At 41.2% G+C, this 25,095-nt stretch overlaps 3 protein-coding genes across 10 annotated transcripts in view; all 3 read left to right on the forward strand.

The window, feature by feature from the left end:
- Nucleotides 1-12,186, forward strand: part of pcnt (pericentrin) — a 33,721-nt gene extending 21,535 nt beyond the window's left edge. For 3 of the 7 annotated variants that reach the window (XM_069152562.1, XM_069152564.1, XM_069152566.1), the window contains 22 exons: nucleotides 160-180; nucleotides 550-786; nucleotides 893-1,066; nucleotides 1,295-1,447; nucleotides 1,847-2,032; nucleotides 2,128-3,123; nucleotides 4,154-4,324; nucleotides 4,438-4,627; nucleotides 4,800-5,134; nucleotides 5,241-5,343; nucleotides 5,842-6,020; nucleotides 6,101-6,373; nucleotides 6,570-6,727; nucleotides 6,919-7,048; nucleotides 7,172-7,963; nucleotides 8,069-8,284; nucleotides 8,432-8,647; nucleotides 8,827-9,053; nucleotides 9,139-9,218; nucleotides 9,327-9,453; nucleotides 9,572-9,699; nucleotides 11,807-12,186. In XM_069152562.1, the coding sequence (XP_069008663.1) occupies nucleotides 160-180; nucleotides 550-786; nucleotides 893-1,066; nucleotides 1,295-1,447; nucleotides 1,847-2,032; nucleotides 2,128-3,123; nucleotides 4,154-4,324; nucleotides 4,438-4,627; nucleotides 4,800-5,134; nucleotides 5,241-5,343; nucleotides 5,842-6,020; nucleotides 6,101-6,373; nucleotides 6,570-6,727; nucleotides 6,919-7,048; nucleotides 7,172-7,963; nucleotides 8,069-8,284; nucleotides 8,432-8,647; nucleotides 8,827-9,053; nucleotides 9,139-9,218; nucleotides 9,327-9,453; nucleotides 9,572-9,699; nucleotides 11,807-11,838 (5,124 nt within the window). In that variant the 3' untranslated portion in view covers nucleotides 11,839-12,186. The remainder of the gene's footprint in view (nucleotides 1-159; nucleotides 181-549; nucleotides 787-892; nucleotides 1,067-1,294; nucleotides 1,448-1,846; nucleotides 2,033-2,127; nucleotides 3,124-4,153; nucleotides 4,325-4,437; nucleotides 4,628-4,799; nucleotides 5,135-5,240; nucleotides 5,344-5,841; nucleotides 6,021-6,100; nucleotides 6,374-6,569; nucleotides 6,728-6,918; nucleotides 7,049-7,171; nucleotides 7,964-8,068; nucleotides 8,285-8,431; nucleotides 8,648-8,826; nucleotides 9,054-9,138; nucleotides 9,219-9,326; nucleotides 9,454-9,571; nucleotides 9,700-11,806) is intronic. The other 4 variants (XM_069152563.1, XM_069152568.1, XM_069152565.1 and 1 more) reach the window with 3 other exon arrangements.
- A 699-nt stretch (nucleotides 12,187-12,885) lies between these two features.
- On the forward strand, nucleotides 12,886-20,140 carry senp2 (SUMO specific peptidase 2). 2 transcript variants are annotated; one of them, XM_069152569.1, is made up of 17 exons: nucleotides 12,886-13,191; nucleotides 13,907-13,968; nucleotides 14,068-14,180; nucleotides 14,398-14,464; nucleotides 14,613-14,694; nucleotides 14,882-15,056; nucleotides 15,255-15,361; nucleotides 15,449-15,531; nucleotides 15,948-15,996; nucleotides 16,085-16,157; nucleotides 16,259-16,414; nucleotides 16,515-16,646; nucleotides 17,287-17,511; nucleotides 17,768-17,847; nucleotides 17,970-18,054; nucleotides 18,140-18,235; nucleotides 18,635-20,140. In XM_069152569.1, the coding sequence occupies exons 1-17, from the start codon at nucleotides 13,013-13,015 to the stop codon at nucleotides 18,695-18,697; spliced, it is 1,827 nt and encodes a 608-aa protein (XP_069008670.1). In that variant the 5' UTR covers nucleotides 12,886-13,012; the 3' UTR covers nucleotides 18,698-20,140. The 2 variants fall into 2 exon arrangements, with proteins under 2 accessions (XP_069008670.1, XP_069008671.1); XM_069152570.1 differs by having other exon boundaries at nucleotides 16,262-16,414.
- Nucleotides 20,141-20,364: 224 nt separating this feature from the next.
- Nucleotides 20,365-24,458, forward strand: LOC138200108 (transformer-2 protein homolog beta-like). Its single transcript, XM_069152572.1, has 9 exons — nucleotides 20,365-20,542; nucleotides 21,809-21,942; nucleotides 22,061-22,220; nucleotides 22,405-22,593; nucleotides 23,029-23,144; nucleotides 23,261-23,275; nucleotides 23,312-23,461; nucleotides 23,588-23,658; nucleotides 23,811-24,458. Exons 1-9 carry the CDS (start codon nucleotides 20,510-20,512, stop codon nucleotides 23,819-23,821), a joined length of 879 nt encoding a protein of 292 aa, XP_069008673.1. The 5' UTR covers nucleotides 20,365-20,509; the 3' UTR covers nucleotides 23,822-24,458.
- The last annotated feature ends 637 nt before the right edge of the window (nucleotides 24,459-25,095 follow it).

Here is a 25,095-nt window from a genome sequence, read left to right on the forward strand (position 1 = left end):
GATACAGCACTCAAAGATAGTAAAAGAACGTTGCATTTGAAGTGTGTGAGTGTGGATTTGATATGTTTTGCTGATTGAATTGAAGTGATGAATGCATTGCCTGCCAACGAGTCTGACTATTGCCATGTGTTTATCCCTGTGCTGAATGGATTGCGGTAGTTTGAGGACTTGGTTCTGCAGGTATGAAATCTAACTATAGCGTACTTCTCTTAGCTCCTCTGACTCTTGTGCATGGTGTGCATTTTACATCATTATTACCGTGTAATCATCCATAGGTTAATTTTTTATTTTTTTCGCTTGTGCTTGTCATTCCCATATCATTGTCCATTTGCTAATATTCATTTGCTTCTTTTTCATGCTTCATTCGTCTTTTATCTCCACATCCCTTCTCTCTGGAATGGCTTAACTTCAGTGTTCATCTCAGTGGCTGCAGATCTGGAATGGCTTATTTAGCTTTAAAACGAGTAGTTTTCTGTTTGAAAATCCAACTCTGTTCCTTAAAACTATGGAGATTTGTTATCTAAAATGATGTTACCTTTGTCTCTGCAGGTGGAGACTCTCCAAGCTGTCATCAAAGATAAGACCGAGGACCATGCCTCTTTGCTTGCAGCCAATCAGCAAGCCCAACGCGATCTTGCAGAACGCAATGAGGAGATAGACAAGCTGGCCGGGCGAATCAGAGAGTTGGAGCAAGCACTGCTTAACAGTGCTGAGAGTAATAGATCTGTCAGTCAACTGGAACAAGAGCTCCACAGAGCAAAGCTGAGAGAGAAGGAGCTCACACAAGTAAGAACAACATGCACTCTTTCAGTTTAGATTATAAATCAGTGTGCACTTGGCTTTTTTGTTTTGTTGTTGCCTCAAGAATTCAGTGAACTTCTGTTCCTGTCAGGATAAGCAGGCACTGGAGCAGCAGCAGCTGTCCAGCAGGCTTCAAATCTCAGCCCTGCAGTCCAAAGTGGATGAGACGAGACACTGTTACCATGACAACATGCGTGACCCCACCCAGGAGCTTAGGGATGCCCTGGATACTGCTCAGCAGAGTCTACAGAGCAAAGAGCAAGAGGTCTGTTAGATTATTTTGTAAAGCTGCGGTTTACCGTAGCCAAGATGATTTGGGACAGATAAGTGGTGGTTGTTGATTGACAGATTTGGCTGCAGTGCCACCTTTTGGTTGAAATATGTATGGGTATCATCCATCGTTTAAAAACCATTAGTCTCGCTGGTGAAATTATAGCACTTTGCATATATTGTTTTTGAGTCTTTATTTAATAAGCAATGTTCTTTTTCTCAGGTTGAGGTCTTGCTTGGTCAGCTAGAGAATGTGCAGAGAGACTTGAGCATCAAACAGGTTGAGCTAAAACACCTCACACTGCAGCTGGAGCTACTAACGAATACGAATGCAGCACATGTTAATGACCTCAAGGAACAGATAGCTGCCCTGAAGGTAAGGATTACTTTGTCTTTATATTATACGATTGTCTTATTGAGGGGGTGTGTGTGTGTGTGTGTGTGTGTGTGTGTATATATATATATATATATATATATATATATATATATATATATATATATATATATATATATGTGCATCATATTTAATATGTACCAAGTATTCCCTTAAGTGTTCCCTTAATTGTAATCCTAATACAAAATCAATTCTGCTTTTAAATACTGTTCATTCAGAATTTTCCTCTGTCCAATAATTGTTTTTTTTTCAGCTTGAGGGACATATCTGTGGTTGAAACTGACTCTTTAATGAAAATTCAATGTTTCAATCCAAACTATTACATTTACATAAATTAGAACTGAATCCTGATTTAACTGGTATGCCCAACTCTGTTGACAGGAGAATGTGTCTGCCCTCACCATACTCAAGGAAGAACAAGAGGAACACAGCGAGGTGGAGGAAACTGAGGAAGAGACCCTTCCTTCAGCTCTTCTTCAGGAGAAAAACCAGGAGATCGACCACCTCAACAGCGAGATCCAAAGACTGGAACAAGAGCTGGAGAATATTAGGGACAACAAAGTCAGTGTAAGCACACACCAAATACTTGCAGACAGTGTAGGAGGGCACGCAGCAGATTTTTTTTTTTAATGTAATTGTTTACTTTTGATCTCTTACAAAAGGCTCTGGAGGTTGAGTTTGAGGATCTAAGCTCACAAGTGGAACATCTTCAGTCTGAGATTACAAGAGTGCGCCAGGACAAACAGGAAGAAGAGGAGCGCCTTCATGAAGTCATCAGTACGCTGCAGGCAGAACTCGCCACTTTGGGCCCCAACCTGCATGAAGTCAGTGACTCTCAGGATGGCGACAGCATCAATCCTTCACCTGCTCCCAGCCCTGAACCTCACCACTATACTATCCAAGAACAAGAGAGGAGGGGAGGCCCGAACAGCCTGAAGCACGAGCTTAGTCTGAGTCATTCTGCCGCCTCTCATTCTCTTCGATCCCGTCTCAAGGCCATTCAGAGTCAGCTTGACACTGCTGTGGCAGAGAAAGAGGGACTGGAGCGATTACTGCTCACCCAAGAGGAAGAGTACATGGGACATGGGGAAGAGTTTGGAAAGAGGCTCAAAGCTGAGAGGGAAAAGTCAGGTGAACTCCAAGGCCTCCTAACCCTGAAGGAAGCTGAGCTGAAGGAGGTCACTGCTCAGGCAGAGGAGGAGAGGAAGAAAAAGAAACTGTCAGAGGATGAGAGAGGCGCCCTGCATGAGGAGAAAGCCCAACTCAACTCTCTGGTTTTGGAGTTGCAGCAGAGTGACCAGGAGAGAGTGAGGGAGATCGAGACTCTAAAAATAAGGAAGCATGAGATGAAAATAGAAATGGAAGCCCTCAGAGAAACCAGCCTCACTCTGGAGAGGCAAGTCCAGGAGGTAAGAGCAGAGGTGTTGGACATGGAGGAACTGGTTGCTGAGGCAAGGACAAGGATTACAAGCCTCGAGACTGTGAAGGGAGAACTTTTTGCTGAACGTGAGGCGCTGAGGAGAAGGGAGGGTCAACTCCAGGTGGAAATTGAAAGACTCCGACAGGAAGTGATTTCAATGAAAGCCCTCATCCAGAACCTGACGGTTAAACTCAATGAAAAAGTAACGAGACAAGAAAAGGGTCAAAAGGAAGTTTTGGTGAGTGTCTGTGTCATTTGTTTTTAGTTTTAAAGGTACAAACTGAACATGTAAACCAAAATTCTTCCTTCTCATCACTTTTCAATTTAATAAATGGTATATAAATAATATAAACTTAATAAATATGAATTTTTTTTTTTAAATTTTGTTCAGGTGTTTGATTATATCATTAATTTAAACCCAGCAGTAAAAAAAAAAGCCCTTATTTTTCAGTTGTTTAAACTATAATTATGTTTGTGTATACCTGTCTCCAATTTTATGTGTTCAAAAAAGCACTGATTGCACCTTTAATCTGGCCAGAAAAGGGAGAAGAAAATCAAGAAGTTTTCAAAAGTATCAAAGTTTCTCAGAAAGCTCTGTAAACCTGCTTCAACAAGCTTCAGGTCCAGACGGGAAATATATTTCTGCGGTTTTGTTCTGCTTTTTTCCTAGCATACAGCTGTGTTAGCGGCTGCAGGCAAGACCACATCTGGTTTTAGTTAGGGGCGTCACTGCAGTGACGCGTTACAGCTCTGATAGCAGAATCTTGCTTGCACAGAGGAAGTGACATGGAAATGAGGAAACAGAAGGAGAGTCTATGGTAGATCGGGCTTTTAAAGCTCCGTTGCACTTTATTTCTAAATTCTTTGGTCACATGTTGGCAGGATGTGGTAAGAAGCAGTTGTTGTCTTTGAAAATGAAGCATAATTATGTCTGTTGGGTTGCAGTATGACTTTGCATTCAGTCGAACTTTGGTTTTGCTTTTTGGCAAATGTCTTTCTATTGTGGCGATCTGGTCACAATGCACTGTAGTGTGTTTTAGTAATAAGCTGTAAACACTGAATATGTTTCTACCAATCCTCATTAATAGACTGTAAGACTGCAAAGTACTTAACTCTGTTTATCCTTGCGCTCATGTGAAACGATTTATTTATTTTTCTGAAAAGCCGTAGAGAAAAATGAGAAGGGAGGGTTGTGGATGTTTACATCAGTCCAGGAAATTTATCATCATGATACTTATCGTTACTGTGGCTGTTTTCCTTTTTCTCAGACCCATGCCGAGGTGACCCTGGCTAAAGCAGACGCTGCCTTGAGGCAAAAGGAGGCTGAGCTCACCAGGCTGAGGGCAGAACATCAGGCGCTGAGGGCGGACCTGACTGCAGTGAAACAGGGACTGAGTACCAGTACGCAAAAAGCTGAAAAACTGCATGAGGAAGGACAGGTGGGAATTGAAGAGCACAGAATATCAGATAAAAGATGGATAACGGTGTGAATGAGTCTTGTTACAATGAACTTGACAGCTGGATTTTAATATCGCTCATTTCTGTCTGCCAGACCAAAGACCGTGTCCTTGTCAATCTGGAGACTGACAACCAACGACTGAAGGCAGAACTTCAAAGTCTTCAGGAGGACCTGACTGTACAGGAAGAGGAACTAGCCTATCAGAAGAGAGAACTACAGCAACTCCGAGAACAGTGTCATCAACAGCACACAGTTCATCACTACCAGGGATACCCACATAAGGGTGAGTCCTAAATAAGTCTTTGTACTCTATCTATAAGGTGTGCTTTACATTTATGTACAGGATTGCACATACACAGCAATGACATGGAAGAAATTTAAGGCTTCAGGACATCAGGAATGGAACCAATTGCAAACAATGTTTTAATATTGATTATTTTTACTTTCACCATCAGATATTTCTCAGAGAGCTTTTGAGGACGTTGTGAGTGTTTCTCGTGACGAAGCCACTCTGAGCTCTCCGGAGGTTTTAAGGAGACTCGACAACTCGGAGGACAGAATCCCCGAACGGCTCCGCACCTCTGCTCTCGGTTCTCGTTTGTCTGAACTCAGCGGTCTGAACAGCACAGGCCTGGATCTCCCCCGGGTCAAAACCTCTCCCAGGGTTGTAATGGAGCCTCCACACTCCAGAACCATCACCCCAGAACCGGCCACACTGAGCACCCACTCTCCTGGGACCATGTCGGTGTCCGATAACTTCTCTATGCTGGATTCACTGGATGCTGACAAAGTACGCAGTGTAACATTTTCATCCATGCTACATTTTCTGAGCTGCTGTAAGAAACCTTTAATCTCTTGGATTCTGAAGTGGTTAAATGCATGCAAATCTTTTTTAGGTGCAGGAGTTGGATGGACTTGACCTAAGTGCACCTTCATCTCCACTTGGCTCCACTTCTTCACTGTCAGCACCAGAATTGGCCAGTGATGGATATGGCAGCAGTGAGTATTTCCACAGCCTCGTGGCTGTATGACTGTAGTATGTGACTATTTTCAGTCATCTGAGTCACGGCAACTGGACTTGATCAGAGCTGTTTACTCTGCCTTGACATGGCACCTATATATATATATATATATGATTTAACCTCCGGTTGAAGATTTGCCAACTTCCCTGTGACTTTTACTGTTGTATTTCTCATTTTTATTTTCCATTTTACTCTTTTTAACTTCTATCTGTTGCTTTTACATTTTGCCTTGATGCCTTTTGTTCCTAGTATGGAAAAAGCAATTTACAAATAAACTTGTTTATGTGTGTGTGTGTGTGTGTGTGTGTGTGTGTGTGTGTGTGTGTATATATATATATATATATATACACACGTCTTATCTGACAAGTTACACTGTACTGACCTGTCTGTGGGTCACTGACAGATATTTAAAGACTGCATACTCAATGTTTTTACTCTAAAATAGACTAAACTGTGTTCTCCTCTTGTGTTTCAGATGTTTGTGATTCAGATGTTAGTTCAGAGTTGGGTGCGAGGCTGAAAATGGAGCTGGAACACACTGAAAGGCTGGATGCTCAATTTATTCAGTATCTCCGCTCCAGAGAAATGAACCCCACAGACAGCGCTGCAGGCAGTATGAGCTTCAGTGATGACCTGCTGTCTCCCGAGCTTCAGGTAGGCTTCACACACAATTGATAGTTAAACTCAGGTTTATGGGTACTTTAAAATTACTAAGTTCCTTTGTCTCGCCACAGGTCTTGTTGAAGAAAGTGAATCAAGAAAGCTACAGAATTCTCACTTTGTCCCAGCGTTGCACAGCACTCTCAACCCAACCTCATATTTCAGACTTAAAATCCTTCTCACTGAGTCAGACGCAGCATCATTCTGAAGATAGCTCTGCTCTGGCGGACCACCGGGATAAATCATTTAATCCCCCCATGAGCTGGCAGCAGGAAAAGAGGGCGCTGCAGGATACTGTGCTCGCTCTCCGAGAGCTGCTCTGTCGAATGGCACAAAGACACACACAAGTGAGTTTCCACAGTATTATTGTTTTAAATCATTAGCAAGTTGTATAAAGCTATATTGTTGACAAAGTTTGTACAGATATTACAAATTCTTGTACTTTTCATTTAGGTATTTGATGTCTGAAATTCAACTTAATATTTGAACCTGTCTATTTGTGGGACTACCTGTGCTGATCACTTTCTTTTTTTTCTTCCTCAGACTGATTACAGTGGTGACGACAACTGGCAGAGAGATCAGCTACAGACTGATGGACTGATTGGATCCCAACTGAGGGCGGAGCTGGAGGACAGCCAGAAACAACTGAAATGTGCCCACGATATTCAGCAAGAACAAAAGAACAAACTACTGTCACTCGGGTATACTGCATGCTCTAATTAACACCTCTCAAGCACACCATCTCCATAAATCAAAATAATATATAAATCATCAGTTTTATTATTTATCCTAATTTTTAAGTTAAAAATTAGTGTTTTTTGCCAAAGTTTGAAGCCCAATCTACCAAAATGCACCAGCAGAAGTTTGATTTTTTTATCGTCCTTTTCTTCAGGCTGGCTGTAGAAGAGGGTGAGGAAGCTTTGAGGAGGGAACAGACCAGATTGCAGGAGCTTCAACAAGAGCTGGAGCAGGAGAAAGCTCTGAGTGTCTGTAAAGCCAGAGAGGAGGCAGACAGGAGAGAGGTAAGATGAAGACTTTTGGTCATGGCCATAATATAGCTATGCAGTGTTTCTATATTTTATCTGTAAACTGTGTAAACAGATTGTATTCTGAAAGATGACTCGCACCACCCTCTCACTCTGCAGGCTGAACAAGTATCTACTGAGAAGCAGAGGTCAGAGATCACTTCTCTAAAGGGTCAGGTGGAGCAGGAGATGGTGGCCTGCAGCAACCTCAGACGAGAGCTTCAGATCGAACAGTCCCGCAGCGTGCTGCTAGAAAAATGCCTCAAAGACACTCAGAAGGAGATGGAAGATGAACACCAGCATTCTGCCCACCGACAAGAGCTCAGCTTGCAAGAAAAGACTCGTCTTGAGCGCCTCCTGACTGAAGCAGAATCTCGCTTGACTGACATTCACTCTAAGCTTGCAGATTGTCACAGGAAACTTGATGAAGAAAGAGACCGTTTCTCCAGGCAGGTGGATGAGGTCAGTCGCAGACATGAGGCCGATGCAGCCACAGACAGGAAGTTCATTTCGGACTTGCGCTCCCAGCTAGAGCAGGAGAGACGGCAGGGGGAGGAGCTGGCAGCTGTGATGAACAAACTCAGGGCCGAGCTACTGCAGAGCAGAAGGAAATGGGAAGAGGAGGACAGAACGAAGAGGGAGGAGCTTCAGAGGGAGCAAGAGGCCGCCACCCGACATCGTATTGGTATGGAGACCTTGAAGGAGCAGAAAAAGGAAGCCAGTAATGCTTTAGAGGTGGAGCGAGAGCGTTCCAGACACCAAGGGGTGGAACTGGCAGAGCTGAAGGAGAGACTTCGACTGCTGAAGGACAAGGAGAGAGAGATGGAGGAGCAGTGGGAGAGAGAAAAGAGGAAAGTGATGCAGGAGCAGATGGAGAGAGAGAGGCGACAGGAGACGACCAATAACAAACTGGTAAGATATCATCAACCTACAGCATATCTGATATTTTTACTTCCTTTGCAAAGATCATTTTGGATGCATACAAACACACCTTGTTCCAAACATTTCTATCTTTAGTGTGAGTTGGAGTTGTTGAGGCAGCAGGACCAGCAGCGTATGCAGGATCTGCAGCACACTCTGGCAGAGCTGGAAAGAGACGAGAGAGAGATGGCGACTCACAGGCTGTCCGGACGGACCACAGGACAGCAACACAAAGCTGCGTTTTCACAGCATCTCCCCACTAACTACCGGACTGATGATGCCCAGGCAGTAATCTCACAACAGCACCAGCAGGTACTCAAGTGCTTCTTGCCTGTGGTATAAAAAGAAACTATATTTCTGTTGTGAAAAAACTAGAAACTTTTTGACCAAGCGTGTCACTCATTCTTGACTTCCGTTTAGTCTGTATTAATTGTAAAATGCATACTTTTCCCACCATAGACACCATCCATGTCATCATCCAAGCTGTTGGAGACGCTACTGAAGGAGAACTCTGAATTGACAGAGCGTGTGACATCACTGAGTCAGGAAAAAGCCACCATCAAACACAGACTCGGCTGCTTGGAGCGACAGCTGCGTCGCACAGAGAACGAGCTCGCCAAGGTCACCACAGAAACAGAAAACAGACCCGTCAGTGATGTGACCAGCAACAGCAAGGTCAGTAGGAAACACAAACACACACACATGATGAAGTGACATCATTTTTGAATCCAACAAACTGTTAAAGTGCTGTTTTCTGTACTAATATCAGTGGAATACAGTGTTGGGCCAATTTCACTTAACAAATTTAGTGTTTAGTAATAAAATGGGGAATACGTCTGTTCATTGGTTTGCAGCTGCAGCGTTTGTACGGGCGCTACCTGCGTGCTGAAAGCTTCAGGAAAGCTCTGGTGTACCAGAAGCGCTACCTGCTGCTGCTGTTGGGAGGATTCCAGGAGTGCGAGCAAGCCACACTGTGTCTCATTGCCCGAATGGGAGCACGACCCTCTGCCGCCCTCTCCTCCCAACACAGACCCCTCGGACGATTTAGAGCTGTAGTACAAGTCGTCATTGCTGTCTCAAGGTAGGAAAAAAAATCCCTAGACTATGAAGATTTAACAGTAAACCCAGCCTTGTGCATGAATATAACCATCCACACTATTTTACAGGATGAATTTCCTGACCAGGAAATGGCAGAAAGCGATCAGAAAATTATCATTTTCTGGGGCTGTCAATGGCCATGCACCAGGTCAGCTCTGTGTACTCAGTTTTTGATAATATGTATTACTTGACTGTGTGTTTGTACGAGTGGGTGGATTTTTAACTGTGATGTTTCTGACGGGCCCTAAACCTGAAGTTTTAAGGCAGCAGCAGCCAAGATCAAATTCTGACTCCTCGCGGAACAGAGACAGCGATGCCGTCCACAGAGACACTGTGTCAGCTCTTGTTCCTCCCAGCAAATCCCCTTTCAGGTTGAACAACAGGTTTGGGCTTCTTTTTATTTAATTATCTTGTATTTTGACACTCCCAAGTTAACGATTTTACAAATATTTGATTTGAATAAAGTTTGTTTTCTTTTAATGAGCTCTCTTACCTCTTCAGGTCGTACTCCAGTACCACTCTGGTCTCAGTGCATTCAGGTGGAACGTCTCAGGATCCAGAGCGATCCCTGACAGAATATATCCATCATCTAGAGAAAGTCCAGCAGCGGTTGGTGGGAGCCAAGCAAGGTGAGCAGCATTAAGGTGAAGGTGGGTTGAATGTACCACCGGGGAGGACATTGTTAAAAAAAAATGTCATAAATCTAGTGGCTGCTGGAAACACAGGATGCATGATTAACTTAGTTCAGTAGTTAAGGGATTTGCTCACTGTCTCTTTATTCATTGCACTTTGCTCCAGATAGAAATTACTATGGTGATGGTAACCAAACGTTGACAAGCACAACTTGATGGGTTCTGGGCACCTAATAGGAATAGTAGCAAGAGCTATCCGACTGGGAGATGTCACGGATCGTTGGGTTTATGTTTTATAGCGGTTATGCTGACATCAGACTACACCATAGCCTAATAACAGCCCGGATGAAAAAGAGCATCGAGCACCATCGTGCCCCACAGAGCACTTTTTATGAACAACTGACAGGTGATAGTAAAAGACATGATTCCTCACTCTTTGTGTCAAGAGCATTATACTATATTAACCAACTGTGGGTGTGACGTCAGCCTCTAGTTGACCAACTTCACTGCCAAAGGTCGGTGACTATGAATAGTTGCAGGCTCTGTGTATGCAAACGTTGTTTTATGCACAAAACTAACACTTGTTAGGACTGTCAGGAGTCGGTCGCTCGTGGCTGAACACTCACATGTACAGTTTGTCACACAAGTCAACCAGCATTTTATCAATCAGGTCTCACAGCCAAGTGGTGGCAGGAATTTAGGACTATCATCACCTAATGACTCTCTTAAAACAAATAAATATTGTGTAGTCTGATCTCGACATTACATGCATGTCTCCTAGTCAAGTCACTATTTTCTGGAAAGTGTTTTTCCACTCATCCATCATTAGCAACACATTTCTGTATCTATTTCTGAGATCGATGCAAAATAAGTCACCCTTGGATAATTTCTGATGTTTGTGATGGGCGGTCTGACACATTCGGGGACCATTTTAGAAAAATGTTTCGAAATCCCACAAAACCTGTGCTCTATCATCTCCCAACCTAGTAAACAAGACTCATTTAGCCCTGCCCCCTAAAGAGGAAAGGAGGATACAGTCAGCCTGTTCCCCTGATATGATTGGTTATCGGCAGCGCTGGCTGCAGGAGAATAGGACGTGGCTGTACCTGAGCTGCTTGTCGCCCCTTTACCTTTATGGTCCAGGTGAGTGTGAGTGTAACCTACTCACTCCACCAAACAATAAAGCAGCACAATGCACTTCACAGGACTGACTTGCTAGCAGTCACTGAGTGAAGTACAATAGGGATGACAACACTCTGGTCTGGAACGTACATGTCCTGCAGGTTTGGTTGACATCGTATATCAATTAGCTTGTCTGTGAGGTATTTTTATCTGATGGCTGGGGAAATTCCTACAACTTGGATTTGATGACAATGACCACCATTGTATTGAGAAGTTGTGCTCATTTATGCCTGAGAAATGATAAAGCAGTCATTGATGACATACAAGGCTAATGATAACTGTTTTCTATATTAAAAACATTCTTACTTTATTTGAGCATTCATACTCAACTGAGCACTTCAACTGAATAAATAAATATAATGTGCTGGATATATAGAAAATATGGGTCAAGGTAACAAAACCCTGCAGAGCATTTACTCTGAGACCAGAGAGTGACAGCTGTGCTGACAACCGACTGATCATGTGTCTGGTTTTTCATTACAGCTGAATTTTTTTTCCATGTCTTGTTTCATGCGTATTTTTGTTGATGTTGGAAGATCTGCTTTGCATGTTCTTTCACTGTTGGATTACTCTCCCGTATTTAGGCTGGAGGTGGGACATAGTCATCTGAAGATGTTTTCTAACTTGTTTATTGTTACACTGCTTTTACTTTACTTCGGAAAAAAAATATGACTCTCTTTGATTACAAAACCTTATGATGTTGTATTTTAATACATCATTATTTTTAAAGAAATGCACAGTTGTCCTGATGAACAATGTTTTATTAGCCGAGGTTAATAGCAGCCAGTTGGAAAAGTGGTTAAAATGTTTACTCAAATAAATCCAAGTGAGAGCATTAGCACTGGTTTTGTGTTAACTGTAGCTCGGTTACTATTGTTTGTTTGCCTTTTCTAATATTATCTATGCGTTTGTGTCCTTTTAGGTTCGTCTTCCCTCCAGCCCGACCCAAAGTAGTCCGACCACTGACCGACTGAATTTGTCTCCATATTATTCCAAAAATGTCCATGCCTTACCCCCATGTAAAAAGTATCACACTTGTTGAATTTTTGATTACCAGTGATTTTTATAAGTATATAAATTATTTTTTTTATATTTTCCGATGTAATTTTTCTATTGTCCGCACCTCTGTATTTTGATGCTCCCTTAAGTCGCTGCAAGAACAAATGTTGGTCGCTTTAAATAGTGCAGTTTGTTATTTTTCTACTAATGTTTTATATCTTTTTGTCGTGTAAATATGACTGATGTTCATTGACGTGTCCAAATGTGCACTGGTTTCATACTGGAAATAAAAGATTAACATAATTAGTCAGTGCTTTCTTGGATCAAGGGGAACCGTGTGTTTTTGTATCGTTTTATATAGCTTTATAGATTTTTATATAGCTATACGAATGATAATCATAACAATCAGACCAGGAGCATTGTATCTTGATTTAATTTTAATGAGTCCTGATCAAAATAATATTGGGTGTTTATTTACCTTTTAGGGATATTAATGATTATTAAATCAGACATTCTCTGCCAGGAAAAGGACAAAATATATCCGAGGAGGCTTGATTAAGATAAAAGATAGTAACGATAACTCAAAATTATGGGACACTAAAGACTGGTGTTTTAAATGTTTCCATGATATTGTTAATCAATGCTACGAGATGATACCAAGTCAGTTTTCGTCTCTTTTAAGTCCTTAAGATGTTGAGCATTATTACGATGTTAAAAAAAAAAAGATATGAGCAGGGCAGCAGCCAATGAGAGTCTGATCTGCCACAGACACTTTAACCTCAGAGGTCAGGGAATTGTTCGTCTAATAAATTCTTAAACGCAGCTTCTGCTCCGGGGCTGTTTGTGTTTAGTTGCACTTTTTAAAAAAACAAACAAAAAAAACAACAACAACCCCGCCCACTCGTTGTCCCGCCGGTGAACAAAACGTTCGCACCACGTAAAAAAAAAACAAAAAAAAAACATCAACACGGAATGACGCACGTCCTTCGCGTTTCAGCATAGCGATGCTAAGCTAAGGTAACGGTAGGCGGTGTGTCGTAGGTCGTCGTTTGACGTCTCATCTGGGGGGGTAGAAATAGTCCTGGCCCGCGCGGAAGACCTCGTTACCATTTTCTCGTATTTGTCTGGGATGTACGGATGGATATTTGGCGGCATCTCTTCGCTGTTTGAGCCCGCTGCGGGGCAAAACCCCACCGAGTTGCCCCGGAGAGGGAACGTCGGCGCGGAACGATCCACGCGACCGGGCTTGAAAGCGGCAGCGCGGCGGCAGGAGATCCACGGCAGACCGGCGAAACGGAACTACCAGAGGTCGGCGGTTGCGAAATGATCGTTACCCTAACTATCCCCTCGTAGTTATTTAATCATTTGTTGGCGTTATATGTTTAAACATTTGGTGGCTGAAGTTCATCTAACTTAAACGAGTCGATCTGCGCAAACAACCAAACATCATAAATCGAAGATGTGGTGTTAGTTTAGATTTCGGCTTTTATTTTGGTGAAGTTGTCGTAATAATCACAAACGGAAAACGTCCCCTTCCTTTTAAACGGACATGAATCTCGGTTTGTTCATGAAAGATCGTCCTGAATTTAACTCGAGAGTCTGAATATCTTTTGGTTACGGACTGTTTTAGACAAAAACGAGATGTTTGAAGGCGTCAAATTTAGTGGAGACAGCATTTGTCGCTGTTACTAAATTACCTGCAGATTAAGAAAGTCCAGTAGCGGTATCAGATTAGTGATTTAAAATACTGTTATTTGTCCCAACAGGTTTGTATCAACGAAGGTCGTCTCGCCTAGATTTTTTTCAAATACTGTCCTGAGGTCTCTGAAATTCCCTGATAATTAAAAAAAAAAAAAAAATACATGAATGAACTTACAACTAAAACACTTGAATATATTAACATATATGAGAGGCTCAGTGTATTTGTCGTCATGATGTTGATTTCACACTATTGCAAAAAAAAAAAGAGAAAAAAAAAGCAGGTTGTGATCTTTTATTTTGTTTTTGCTTTCTCCTGTTACAGTGTGTATGTTACAGACAGCGTTGGCCAGGGCGACCAGGTAGAGGCGAAGAGAAGCAAGCGAGGTAAGATAAAAAAAAATACAACATCTTTATGTCTATTCCAGCAGCCCTGTGACGTGAACGACAATGACTGTTGATTTGTGGCGTCCCGTGTCTCTTCAGATGTAGTGATCAACTTCGTGAAGAAGACTGTGGCTGGGGTAGCGCGTCTACTCAGGCTGCGTAAACCGCCGACACCCAGGAGTGAGAAGCTCAGGCAGTATGAACAGACACAGGTGGGTTCCCTGTCTGCTGCATACAGACACGTGCATTTGGAGTTTAGTGCAGGTAGACTTCTTGTCTTGTATCGGTTGCGCATCTGACCACAAGTTCTCAAAAAACAACAACATTTTGTATGTAACATAATTGTCCATCTAGTTTGTCACTTTTGTCGTTTACACACGAGTTTTACTCTCCACCTATAATTACCTTGCGTTTCCTCTGTTGATTCAGCCTGTCACTCTGATGGGCATCGATGAGCTCCACACCTCATGGCTGATCAGTACTGAGTGGAGAATGGGTAAGTGAGGATGGATGTTACGGTAGGAAAATAGATGGTGCGCCATTTACTGTATTTATGGCACTTTGGCTTTTCCACACCCTTTACTGTGGAGCCCTTTTATCAATTTCACCGTTGTCCTTTGGTTTATTTTGTTCGTTCTGAACAGATAAACCAGTTAGTGGCATGAATGAAAGGGGTGGGAAGAATCCCTTTCAGAGCTCTTCAGCTCCTTTAATGAGGAAATACAGGTAAGTGATCCAATATTTGAGCTTCATTATATTCTTCCTGCACTGCTAATATATAATACATTTACCTCCTGTTGCATACCCTTTATACGTGCCGTTTTCGGTCTGCCTTGTCCATTCACGTTACCAATGAATATAAACTTTTGACCATGCACCCTTGCTAATGTACGTAACTTTGTTTTTAATGCAGTGGGACAGCGCTCCCGGCAGGGCTCCCAGACAGAGGGAAGGACAGGGAGTGGCGAGGCTCCCTCCAGTTGCTGCCCTCGAGGCCGGCCCTCAGGATGGGAAATGCTAATCCCGACCCAACATGCAATGGCTTTGGACACAGCCGCTGCTACAAGCCAAGTCTTACCGTGGAAGAGGTAAACTACAATACAAAGTTACTTTAACACGAGTACAGTTAACTGGTTTTAACTTTAGCGTTCAAACTTTATGTATTTACTCTGGAGTATATTTACCAAGAAAATCACACCACCACCTCATAACACCACGAGTCCAGCTTGAACAGTATGTACCGTTTGGCTCTTTTAATTATCATGTGTTTGGGTTTTTGTCTCTAGGCCATAAAGCAAAATAATAAAGAGCACTACAGGCGCTTGCTTGAGATGGTCTCAGAGAAATACAGCAAAAGCCGACCCCTTCCTTTCAACCAAACAAAACCACAAGAGTGAGTGTATGTTTTTTGTAACTTCATCAACAATATGCTTCGGGACACGAGCTGATTAGTTTCTGATCATTTTCCTTTTGCTTCTAGTGAGTTGCTCTCACAACTTGATCACAAAACTGCTGCTTCAGGAAAAAGTCTCCAGTCAGTGCCCAGGAAGGTGGCATACACAGGTGGGACCCTTCTGTGGAACCTATTTATATCCAAAACAACCCTTGGTAGTCTGTTCATTTGCTTTGTTACTTTTATATGATGCTTTTATTTCAGAGGTTCAGGTCTCATTAAGGTTGCAGTTTTTGTCATTATTTATGAATCCCCTTTTTTTCCCCCAAAATTAATCTGTTGATCATTTAGTCCATAAAATCGCAGTAAATAGCAAATATATTTGAAAGATAATTTAAATGATCATCCAATTATTATAAAAAATTATTATTATCCAATTAGCTCCCATTTTATACTGTATTTTCAGTGAATAAACGGATCTCTCCACACAGTCACTTGACTCAAAATAGGTTGAAATACATTGACTTTAGTAAACCTGTTCCAGTGAATCTGTCGAGCTCGACCGACACTTGTCTCTCTTTCACAGCTGCACCGAATATGTTTACATGGAAAAGTGCTTCTGCGACTAAGGACAGGTTGGTGTTGTACCGCTTGTGTAAATGTGTTTTTTCGTAATTAATGACGAGTTATTATTTGTCTAACTTCTACATGATTCATCATCAGGTGGGGTGGCTTTACTTTTAGTAAGTCATTCAGTGGAGCCTTTGAGGACACACAGCCTGTTAGATATACAAAGGTATTCATTTCTCTCTTCTGACATGTCAAAGCATTCACTGAGTTATAATTCTGGCTTGAAATGAAAATATGTCCTGTCTGTAATGTGGACCTGTGCTGCAGCAGAAACCGGCACCAGAGTTGGACCTTTCCACAGAAGTAGCTACTCGCCTCAATCTCGTGGACAGAGACACTCCCGCTGTCAGCCAGGCTGACACGCACTCTTCACACACAGCACTTACAAGGCACAGTGATGAGGACATCCCCAGGCTGACCAAGGTGAGATGAAATGTTTTGCAGTTTAATGATGTCTGCCCGTGTTGAATAAAGCGTGGATGCAGTTTATTTCACTTCATGCATGGATTGTCTCTGTGTTTAGGAAATGGCAGCGGAGTTGAGTGGCGCGCTGGCTCAGAGGGACCCCAACCTGGTACTAAGTGCAGCTTTCAAACTTCGCATCACACAGAGAGACCTGGCCACACTGCAGGAAGGCGGCTGGCTCAACGATGAGGTGAGACGTCGAACGAGCGCTTTTATATCTATCATGTCTACTGAGATTAATTGTACCCTTCAAAACCCTCCTATTGCACTTGAATCTGTGTATTATTAAACCACTGAACCCCACAACCTGCCGGCAGTTTTAAAAGGCACGTTTTCAGTTAAAGAATTGACTAATTATATCAATGTAAAAAAATATATAAATTTGTCATTGTTGTTTTAGGTTTAAAATGGAGACATTTCGTCAAAATCGCTTTATTGTCATTTATAATTTTGCCAAAAATACACCGTTTGCACAAACCAGACAGTTTACGGCAACTATAACGCTGATACACGGTTCATAAAGAATTATGTGCATTGTGTCCGTGTTTGATAGACTGCAGCTCCTGCAGACTGTCGCTGTGGAAACACATTTTTTTGCTGGACCTGCTTTCCCAAATTAGCACTGCAAAATGTGGTGAATACAAATGTGAGCAGTACAGTGTGAAAAAACCTTTTACTATACTATTTATATATTAATTTGTTGCTAACACAACTAAGAAACCAATAAATTAGCACAGCTGCTTGCAGAGTCAGTAAAAAGTAAGCTATATGCTTTCTCTAGGATTTTGTCAGTATTGTTTATGCATGTGTCGCTCGCTTTCTCTACCAAGGTGATGAACTTCTACCTGTCCCTGGTCGTGGAGCGGTGCTCCGATGAAGCAGGACGATTAAAAGTCTACTCCTTCAGCACTTTCTTCTTCCCCAAGCTGTGGGGTGGAGGAGGCGGGCAGGCTGGAGGACATGCTGCTGTGAAGCGCTGGACCAAAGCGGTGGACCTCTTCCTCTTTGACCTCCTTCTGGTCCCTCTGCATCTGGGCGTGCACTGGGCAATGGCTGTGAGTCAGACTCGGACCATCAGTGAATATGGATTTATTATTTGTTTCTTGCTGCCTCACTGCAGTTGGAGGGAAAAAAAAAAAAAAAAGAGTCAAATTGTAATCACTTTGTAGATAATCCTTGACTTTAACATGTATTTTCTGTTGATCTGTGTCAAAACCGAAATTAAACCCCCCTGTGTTTTAAGCACAAATATGCAGCTTATACTTTAATAGTCATCTCATGTTTTAATCCCTCTCGCCTCTTTCTTTCCAGGTGATAGATTTGAAGTCAAAGACAGTGAAGTCATATGACTCAATGGGCCAGAGACATGATGATATCTGTAGCCTTTTATTGTGAGTCCCACTTCTTAAGCCCCATTTATCTGAACTTCAGTGGTGTTTTTTTTGTTTTTTTTTGGACATTTCTCTTTTTGGACTATTACATAATGAATGATATCATTGTGCTGATTTTCCAGACTCTACCTTATAGAGGAACACAAAGCAAAGAAAGGGAGAGAGCTTGACGGTGCCAAATGGACTGTTGGAAGCTTGAGAGCTACTGTAAGTCAAACTGTGATGAACGATGTAACACTTTGAACATTTTATCCTTCACTTTGACATTAATAACTTTACATTATGCATATAGGAAATTCCCCAGCAGAAGAATGGGAGTGACTGTGGTGTTTTTGCCTGTAAATACGCTGACTATCTCGCAAAAGGAAGACCTCTCACCTTTAAACAGGTATATGTTTTGTATTCATTTAAAAGGACCCTGTGGGGTTTTCTTGTGTACAAACCAAATGCGTTGTTTTCTTTAACGGCTCAATGTGTCACATTTATTTCCTTCCTTCTTCATATGCTAACAGTTTTCTTTTTCCATGCTTTTGCTGGTGTATTGCGTCATGTCTTGCCATGTTACGGCATGTGGAGCCTTTAGGAGGAAGTTGTACCAACATTCACGTGCATGTACTTGTACAAGATTTTTTTTTTTTTTTTTTAAAGGGGTGCCATGTATATAAAACCAACTCCATATAGATCTACAGCTGTGTATCTTAAATATAGTAATGCTCTGTTTTAACTGGGTTTTTTTTTTAAGCATTTTTATATAAACTAAAATTATAATCTGCCTCTTACTTCACAGTGCCACATGCCTCTCTTCAGGAAGTTAATGATGTGGGAGATCCTCAATCAGAAGCTGCTATAGAGGATCGCTGTGATCTCAATGCTAACTGCCTAACAAGAGACACTCTGTCAGTGGAAGCAACGTCTGTGTACAGTGACTACATGTTGAAGACAAAAAGAAAACGTGGGCCAAAGAAGTGGACTTTACAGACTGAGATCTAACCCAGAGTCGCTCCTCTGATCTGGAGATGTCAAACACTAGTCTTAAGAATTGTCTCTTTTCCTGATGGGACATATTGACAATTTAATCTCTGAGTTGTAATTGGAGACATTATTGGGATGTAAGAAGTGTGTGTTTTACACAGACTTTGGCACTACTGACCGAATTGCTTTTTACTGACTTTGGATTGTTAAGTTTACTGTTTGAAGTACTGCCTGAAGTGCCTTCAGCCCTCTCACCCTTTGCTCAGCATGCTTTTGTCTTTGGGGAAATTACTTGGTTATTTACAGCTGAAAACCAGGTTAGTTTTGAGGACTGAGATTTCATTGAAATGGATTATTGCAGGTCAGTGATATTTCGGTGTAATCTGGCTGTTCCCCTCCTCGTTGTAATCAGCAGAGCGAATGACAAAAAAACTACAATAAGATTTAGTCACTGAAACTCGATCTCTTTGTGAAATGTAGACAATGACTTTGAAATACCTCCTCTCAGACCTTTTTTTTTTTGACAAATAGTGCATGATTGAGTGCTTGTCGTATTAACATGTTTGTCTTACAATTATTTATGACTTGACTGAGAAGGTGTTTGACTTGAATGAGAACGTGTTTTTGGAGTGTGTGTGTGTGTGTATAGTTTTTCCTCTATGAATGGAGTCTCAATACTTGTTTCTCCGTTTTACTCATGAAGCGCTGTTAGATCTCCGAATCTTTTCAATGAACTTACTACAGGAGGCTGTTTAGGGCTTTTACAAAGACTTAGATTATAGCGTACTCCATAGCGAACTACTGTACACACATGCATGTTTGTAATCATGTTTAAAAATGTTTCATTTTCCCCCTGTAATAAATTATTGCTTTTTTTTTTTTAATATTGGGAGTTTAATATATTGAATAACTCAGCCAGTGCTACCAGAGGGTTCGTATAAAGCTTGATGAGGTTACCTAAAAACTATATTATGATGTAAATGGTCACATTATTGTTAATAGTATATTACGCCTCTAAACCCTCTTGGTAGGCTGTTACATCTGGGATTGTAATGCAACCCAGAAAGTACAACTCCTGGTTTGGATTTAAGTCAAATTTACCAAATAAATAGTTGTAAACACACTTGAAAAAAATGTTCTGTCATCTAAAATGTTATTTGGTAAATTGTGGCTCCATATACAGGATATCAGCACGTGAGAACACAAACGGTGCACCTTGAAAGCATTATAGAAAGAGGACCTTTGGAAAACACGTTAACATGAAAACGTCGTTCTTGTCTAAAATGTAGGGATGAATATTAAATATTATTTTTACACTATCGCTTAAAAACTTTTTTTTATTTATTTATTTATTTTTTATTTTTTTATCCCTGTCATTGGTTATTTCTAAATTTGCGTTCATATCTGCTCTCGGTATTACGAAAGGCAAAACGTTTTTTTTTGTTGTTGTTTTTTTTTAAGAAGTTTTAATGAGACGAAACTTTTATTCAGAAAATCCAACCGGAACCGGAAGACGATCCGATTTAGGCACCGGACCCGTCCTATCGTCAAGCTCGTTCGGGACAGACGCGTTTTGCTTTTGCGGCAAATCGGGTTCGGCGGTTAAAGTTAAATGAATCGCTAGAGCCACTTCACCACACGCTTGTTTCTGTTTAACGCATCTCGTTACTTTAAAAAAAAATTTAAAAAAATGAGCGACAACGAGAAAGACTTCGGGGAGCAGGTGAGTCGTGATTTTTTAAAGAAAATAAACGTCACGAGGACTTAAATAAAGCTTTCTAAGGTTAGCTAGCTAGGGTTAGCTGCATTTTTTTTTTTTTTTTTTTTTTTTTTTTGTGTAGCAGTGATAACGGGCTGCACATAATGAAAACGTGCTTTCAAAGCAGAAAGAAGTCTGTCCCTACGTAAAGACTACTTTTCTGTTGAGTATGCATTGGTGATACTCGATGTACTTAGTTATCGTAAATGTGGAGGAAAAAAAAACAACGTAGCGGTAACGCCTGCTAATGTGAAAACACGCGGCCTGTACAGCAGTCGGTAGATAATAATAATAATAATAATCAATATGTACCAGGCGATATACGATGCTTTTACTTCATATTTTAGTCATTACTACGTTCACATGTGCCAGTAAATTGTAGTTTTAAAGGATGAATGAACGCCGCTGAAAGCTAACATTTAAAAAAAAAAACAAAAAAAAAAACGTGCACATAATTTGATCTGTGTTGTTTTTTCTTGGCTTTGTTGTTGTTGTTTGTTTTTTTTTCTTTGTACTTTTTTGGTTTTAACATAAACCAACATGCCTTATCACCCTTGTTTGTTCTTTGTCAAGGTTGAGGTTGGAAGAAAGAAAAAGGCGGAAGATGTGAAGTTGTTATTGTTTGACGCTGATGGTGGTGTTGATGCATGCTAATGTAAATGGATGCTGAACAGAAGCGATCAAGATCTGTCCCCACTTCTAGTGTTGTAATGGCAGATGGTAAATGGGGGAAGAGGAGGAAAAAAGAAGTCATAATTTCAAACAGAAGAAAGAAGAAATGAAGGGTTGTTATGAAGTAATGAAGTAAAAGAAGTTATGAAGTTAAGATCAGAAGTTTACCAGGGTATGAGTAAATTCCTAACAGCCTGCTATGTTATTATTCTTATTTCATCCTGTTACTTTCTCTTAAGCATGCACAATTTTTTTATTTTTTTTCCCTCTCTGTATCAAGACTGGTCAATCCCTCCATTCCTTTTAGATTAACTTTTGTGCAATCTGTTTCAGCTAAATTGCTTAATTTCTACATGAACTTATCTGTTGCAATATATAATTTTTTTTTATATATACATGCAAATTTCTTAATAATTAATGTCAAACCTGCTAAACGTCTTTAATGTTGGTGAACACCTTCTGAAAGGGGCATGAAAGAGGTGTCCGCGGTCACCTCCTGGCCCTTTATTCTTGTTGTATGGCTTTAGGGTGTTTCTGACCTCTGTGTGGTCTGTCCAGGACTCGCGGGCTGGTTCGAGGAGTGCGTCCCCTCGAGGCTCGGTGAAATCCACCAGCCGCTCACCAGCACGCTCCAAAGATGGTTCCCGTCGTTCCAGGTCCCGATCTCGCTCTCGATCCAGGTCCAAATCCAGGTAAGTTTTATAATGTACACACACACGAAGAGAGCGTTTTCAAAGTCGGTTCGGACATTTAGACTCCAAAACTATATTTCGGAAGCTTTTGTGTCCAATCTTGTGTTTCTGTCCCCAGGTCTCGGTCCCACCGAAGCTCCCGCAGGCACTACTCGCGTTCTCGTTCCCGCTCCCGCAGACGTCGTTCCAGGAGCCGATCTCGTAGTTCAGAGTACCGCCGGCGTCGGAGCCATAGCCGCTCCCCCATGTCAAATCGTCGCAGACACATTGGCAACAGGGTAAAGTGCTTCTTCCACTTCACACAGTGTAAATTTCTCTTCTTAAACCTCGAAAATGTCACATTATACTAAAACGGCACTTTATTTGTTCGGTTATGATCATCCATCCATGCATTTATCAACAGCTTTTTTTTTGTTTTTTGTTTACATTTTACAGATTTCTGACTCTTGTTTACTCTCACAGGCCAACCCAGACCCCAACACGTGTCTGGGAGTGTTTGGTCTGAGTCTGTATACCACTGAGAGGGACCTGAGGGAGGTTTTCTCTAAATATGGCCCACTGAGTGATGTCAACATTGTGTATGATCAGCAGTCACGTCGCTCAAGAGGTTTTGCCTTTGTCTACTTTGAGAACACTGAAGACGCTAAGGAGGTAAGGAGGATAAGGCAGGGACGTGCATTTAATATTTTAATAATGTTGACCTCTACCTCCTATTTTCACAGTAAATCATTTTTTATGTCATTAAGTACTTGAATAATATATATATATATTATATATGAGTTAAATACATATTAATATATATATATATAATAACAAATTTAACTCATTTCGGGCAGATTAATGTTTTGCATTGTTGTTTGAAGAAGTATAATGTAAATAATGGATAAATGAGAAAGAAAACATGTTTACTGACAGAAAAAGACGTGAAAGATGTTTTGACTAGGATTTAGAATGATTTATTAACAGGTCCAGACCCCTGCTTAAAAGGGTTATTTATCTTAAATCTCTGTAATTCATTGGAGTCAAGTTAAATGGATAAAAAAAAAGTCTACTTCTCACCATGATGATGTTGTTGTTGTGTTTTAGGCCAAGGAGCGTGCTAACGGCATGGAGCTCGATGGACGCAGGATCCGAGTGGATTTCTCAATTACCAAACGCGCCCACACACCCACTCCTGGAATCTACATGGGACGGCCAACATAGTGAGTGTTTGTGAACCTGGACGCATTGTTGTTAGAGCAGGAATGTTTTTTTTTTATTATTGTTACTCCTGGCAGAGGGAACAATAAAGGTGATGGGTTATTCTACGCCTTTGCAGCGGTGGTGGCGGCGGGTAGCGGCGGTGGTGGCGGCGGCGGCGGTGGCGGAGGCGGGTGGCGGCGGCGGGTAGCGGCGGCGGCAGCGGCGGTTCCTCACGTCGCGTATCAAGGGATTACGACAGGAGCTACGACAGAGGCTACGACAGAGGTTATGATCGTGACTATGATCGTTATGACGACCGAGAGTACCGTTCATACAGGCGAGTTCCTTTTCCAGTATCTCATAACTATTGATGCATTTTCACATGCAGCTTTTAAAACAGACTTAAACTGATGTGGTCCAGAAAGAGGTGGTACTCATGAAAGTGTTTGTTTTTCCCCTGCAGACGCAGATCTCCATCTCCTTACTACAGCAGAGGGTACCGCTCCCGATCTCGATCACGGTCCTACTCGCCACGTATGTTTGAATCATGTTTTTCTGACATTGGACCGCAAGGATTAGAGCATTTACAGTTTATATGAAATTCAGATATTGATATCACATTTACACACACGTTGTCACTGCAACAGTTGAATTAATCAGTCTTTTTTCTTTCTTTCTTTTTACAGGTCACTACTGAGAAGTGAAAGAAGAATCAACAGCAGTGTTATTGTTTGGATGCTTGTTTTCTTTTTACGTTTTGACCAGATTATCAAGGTAATAGGAATTTTGGATCTGTTTATTATGTATGAAACGTTAAACACAATTTTCCTAAAAAGGTGGTTTGTCTGAGCACTGCAACATCAGTGCTGAAATGCTCGTTTCTGAGCGTGTAGGAAGTTTCCTGAAAACAGAGTTTGGACAAAATTTTAATGTCAGAAAATGGACTGACGTGGAAATGAACCAGTGCTCCAGAACTGTTTAAATATGAATCACTTTTAACCTCACTTTCTTGGAAATCTGTCATTTTTTGAAACCCACCAGCCAACAAAAAGGAACTGAAGTTACAGCCTGTTTGGCAGCGGTAACTGAACGAAGGGCTGGCTCGTTTAGTATCGACTCGACTGATTTGTTTTTTTATCAAAGGAGTCTGTTTTAGTACAACTTCTCATTTTGCTCTTCATATGTAGGTGACTTCTTAAACTGTCAAGATCCTAGTTTGCTCTTTGACAGTTTTTAAATGCCATGTTACTTTATTGATTTTGCCTTTACCTGGTGGAAAAGTACATTTTTGTTTGTTGTATATAAGCAATAAAAAAAAAAAAATAAAATCCTTGGGTCATTTGTTGCATCGTTTATTCATAGTATTATAGACTGCAGTGGATGCGTTGCCCTTGGTTTTATGAAGTCCCATCAAACATTTGGATTTATTCTAGTGACAAATGAAAATATTAATCTTTACACATGCACAGTCATTGTGATCTCTTTTTTTTATGACACTTTATAGTTACAAATTCTGTTACAGCTCCAGTGTGAACTGAAGTAGTCGTTGAATGCAAATGTAAGGAATCAAAACACTGATGGATGCAATTAACTGATTGGTTGGTTTACAGAGTGTCAGAAAATTATCACAGTTTCCTAAAACCCAAATTGATATATCTACAAATGTTGTCTTTGTCCAAAACCTCCATAATATTCAGTGTAGTATCATCTAAGAGCAAGACGAGCATCAAATCCTCACATGTTGACGTGAAACTAGAGATGGTCTGAAATAAGAAGTTGCTAATATAAAGGCTTGCATTTACAACATTAAAACAGGTAAACGTCACGAGATGGCACCTGTAATTACGAGATCCGTATTAATCATCGGGTATTATTAAGTATGGAGATGTGTCCTATGACGGTCTACTTATGGGCTTTTTGCGTGTACTTGAACGCATCCCGCAACATGGCGACTTCTAGCGATGCAACACG

This window comes from Embiotoca jacksoni, unplaced genomic scaffold (assembly GCF_022577435.1).
Source record: "Embiotoca jacksoni isolate LCO1_2020_lvr unplaced genomic scaffold, fEmbJac1.0.p SCAF_18, whole genome shotgun sequence".
Lineage (NCBI taxonomy): Eukaryota > Metazoa > Chordata > Actinopteri > Embiotocidae > Embiotoca > Embiotoca jacksoni.

Bases quoted from the DNA above. Each gene is read 5' to 3' on its own strand.
- senp2 (XM_069152569.1), top strand. From the start codon at position 13,013: ATGTACGGATGGATATTTGGCGGCATCTCTTCGCTGTTTGAGCCCGCT. The intron at 13,969-14,067 runs GTAAGATAAAAA...GTGTCTCTTCAG, and splicing joins GGCGAAGAGAAGCAAGCGAG to ATGTAGTGATCAACTTCGTG. The intron at 18,055-18,139 runs GTAAGTCAAACT...TTATGCATATAG, and splicing joins TTGGAAGCTTGAGAGCTACT to GAAATTCCCCAGCAGAAGAA.
- LOC138200108 (XM_069152572.1), top strand. From the start codon at position 20,510: ATGAGCGACAACGAGAAAGACTTCGGGGAGCAG. The intron at 22,594-23,028 runs GTAAGGAGGATA...GTTGTGTTTTAG, and splicing joins ACACTGAAGACGCTAAGGAG to GCCAAGGAGCGTGCTAACGG. The intron at 23,462-23,587 runs GCGAGTTCCTTT...TTTCCCCTGCAG, and splicing joins CGAGAGTACCGTTCATACAG to ACGCAGATCTCCATCTCCTT.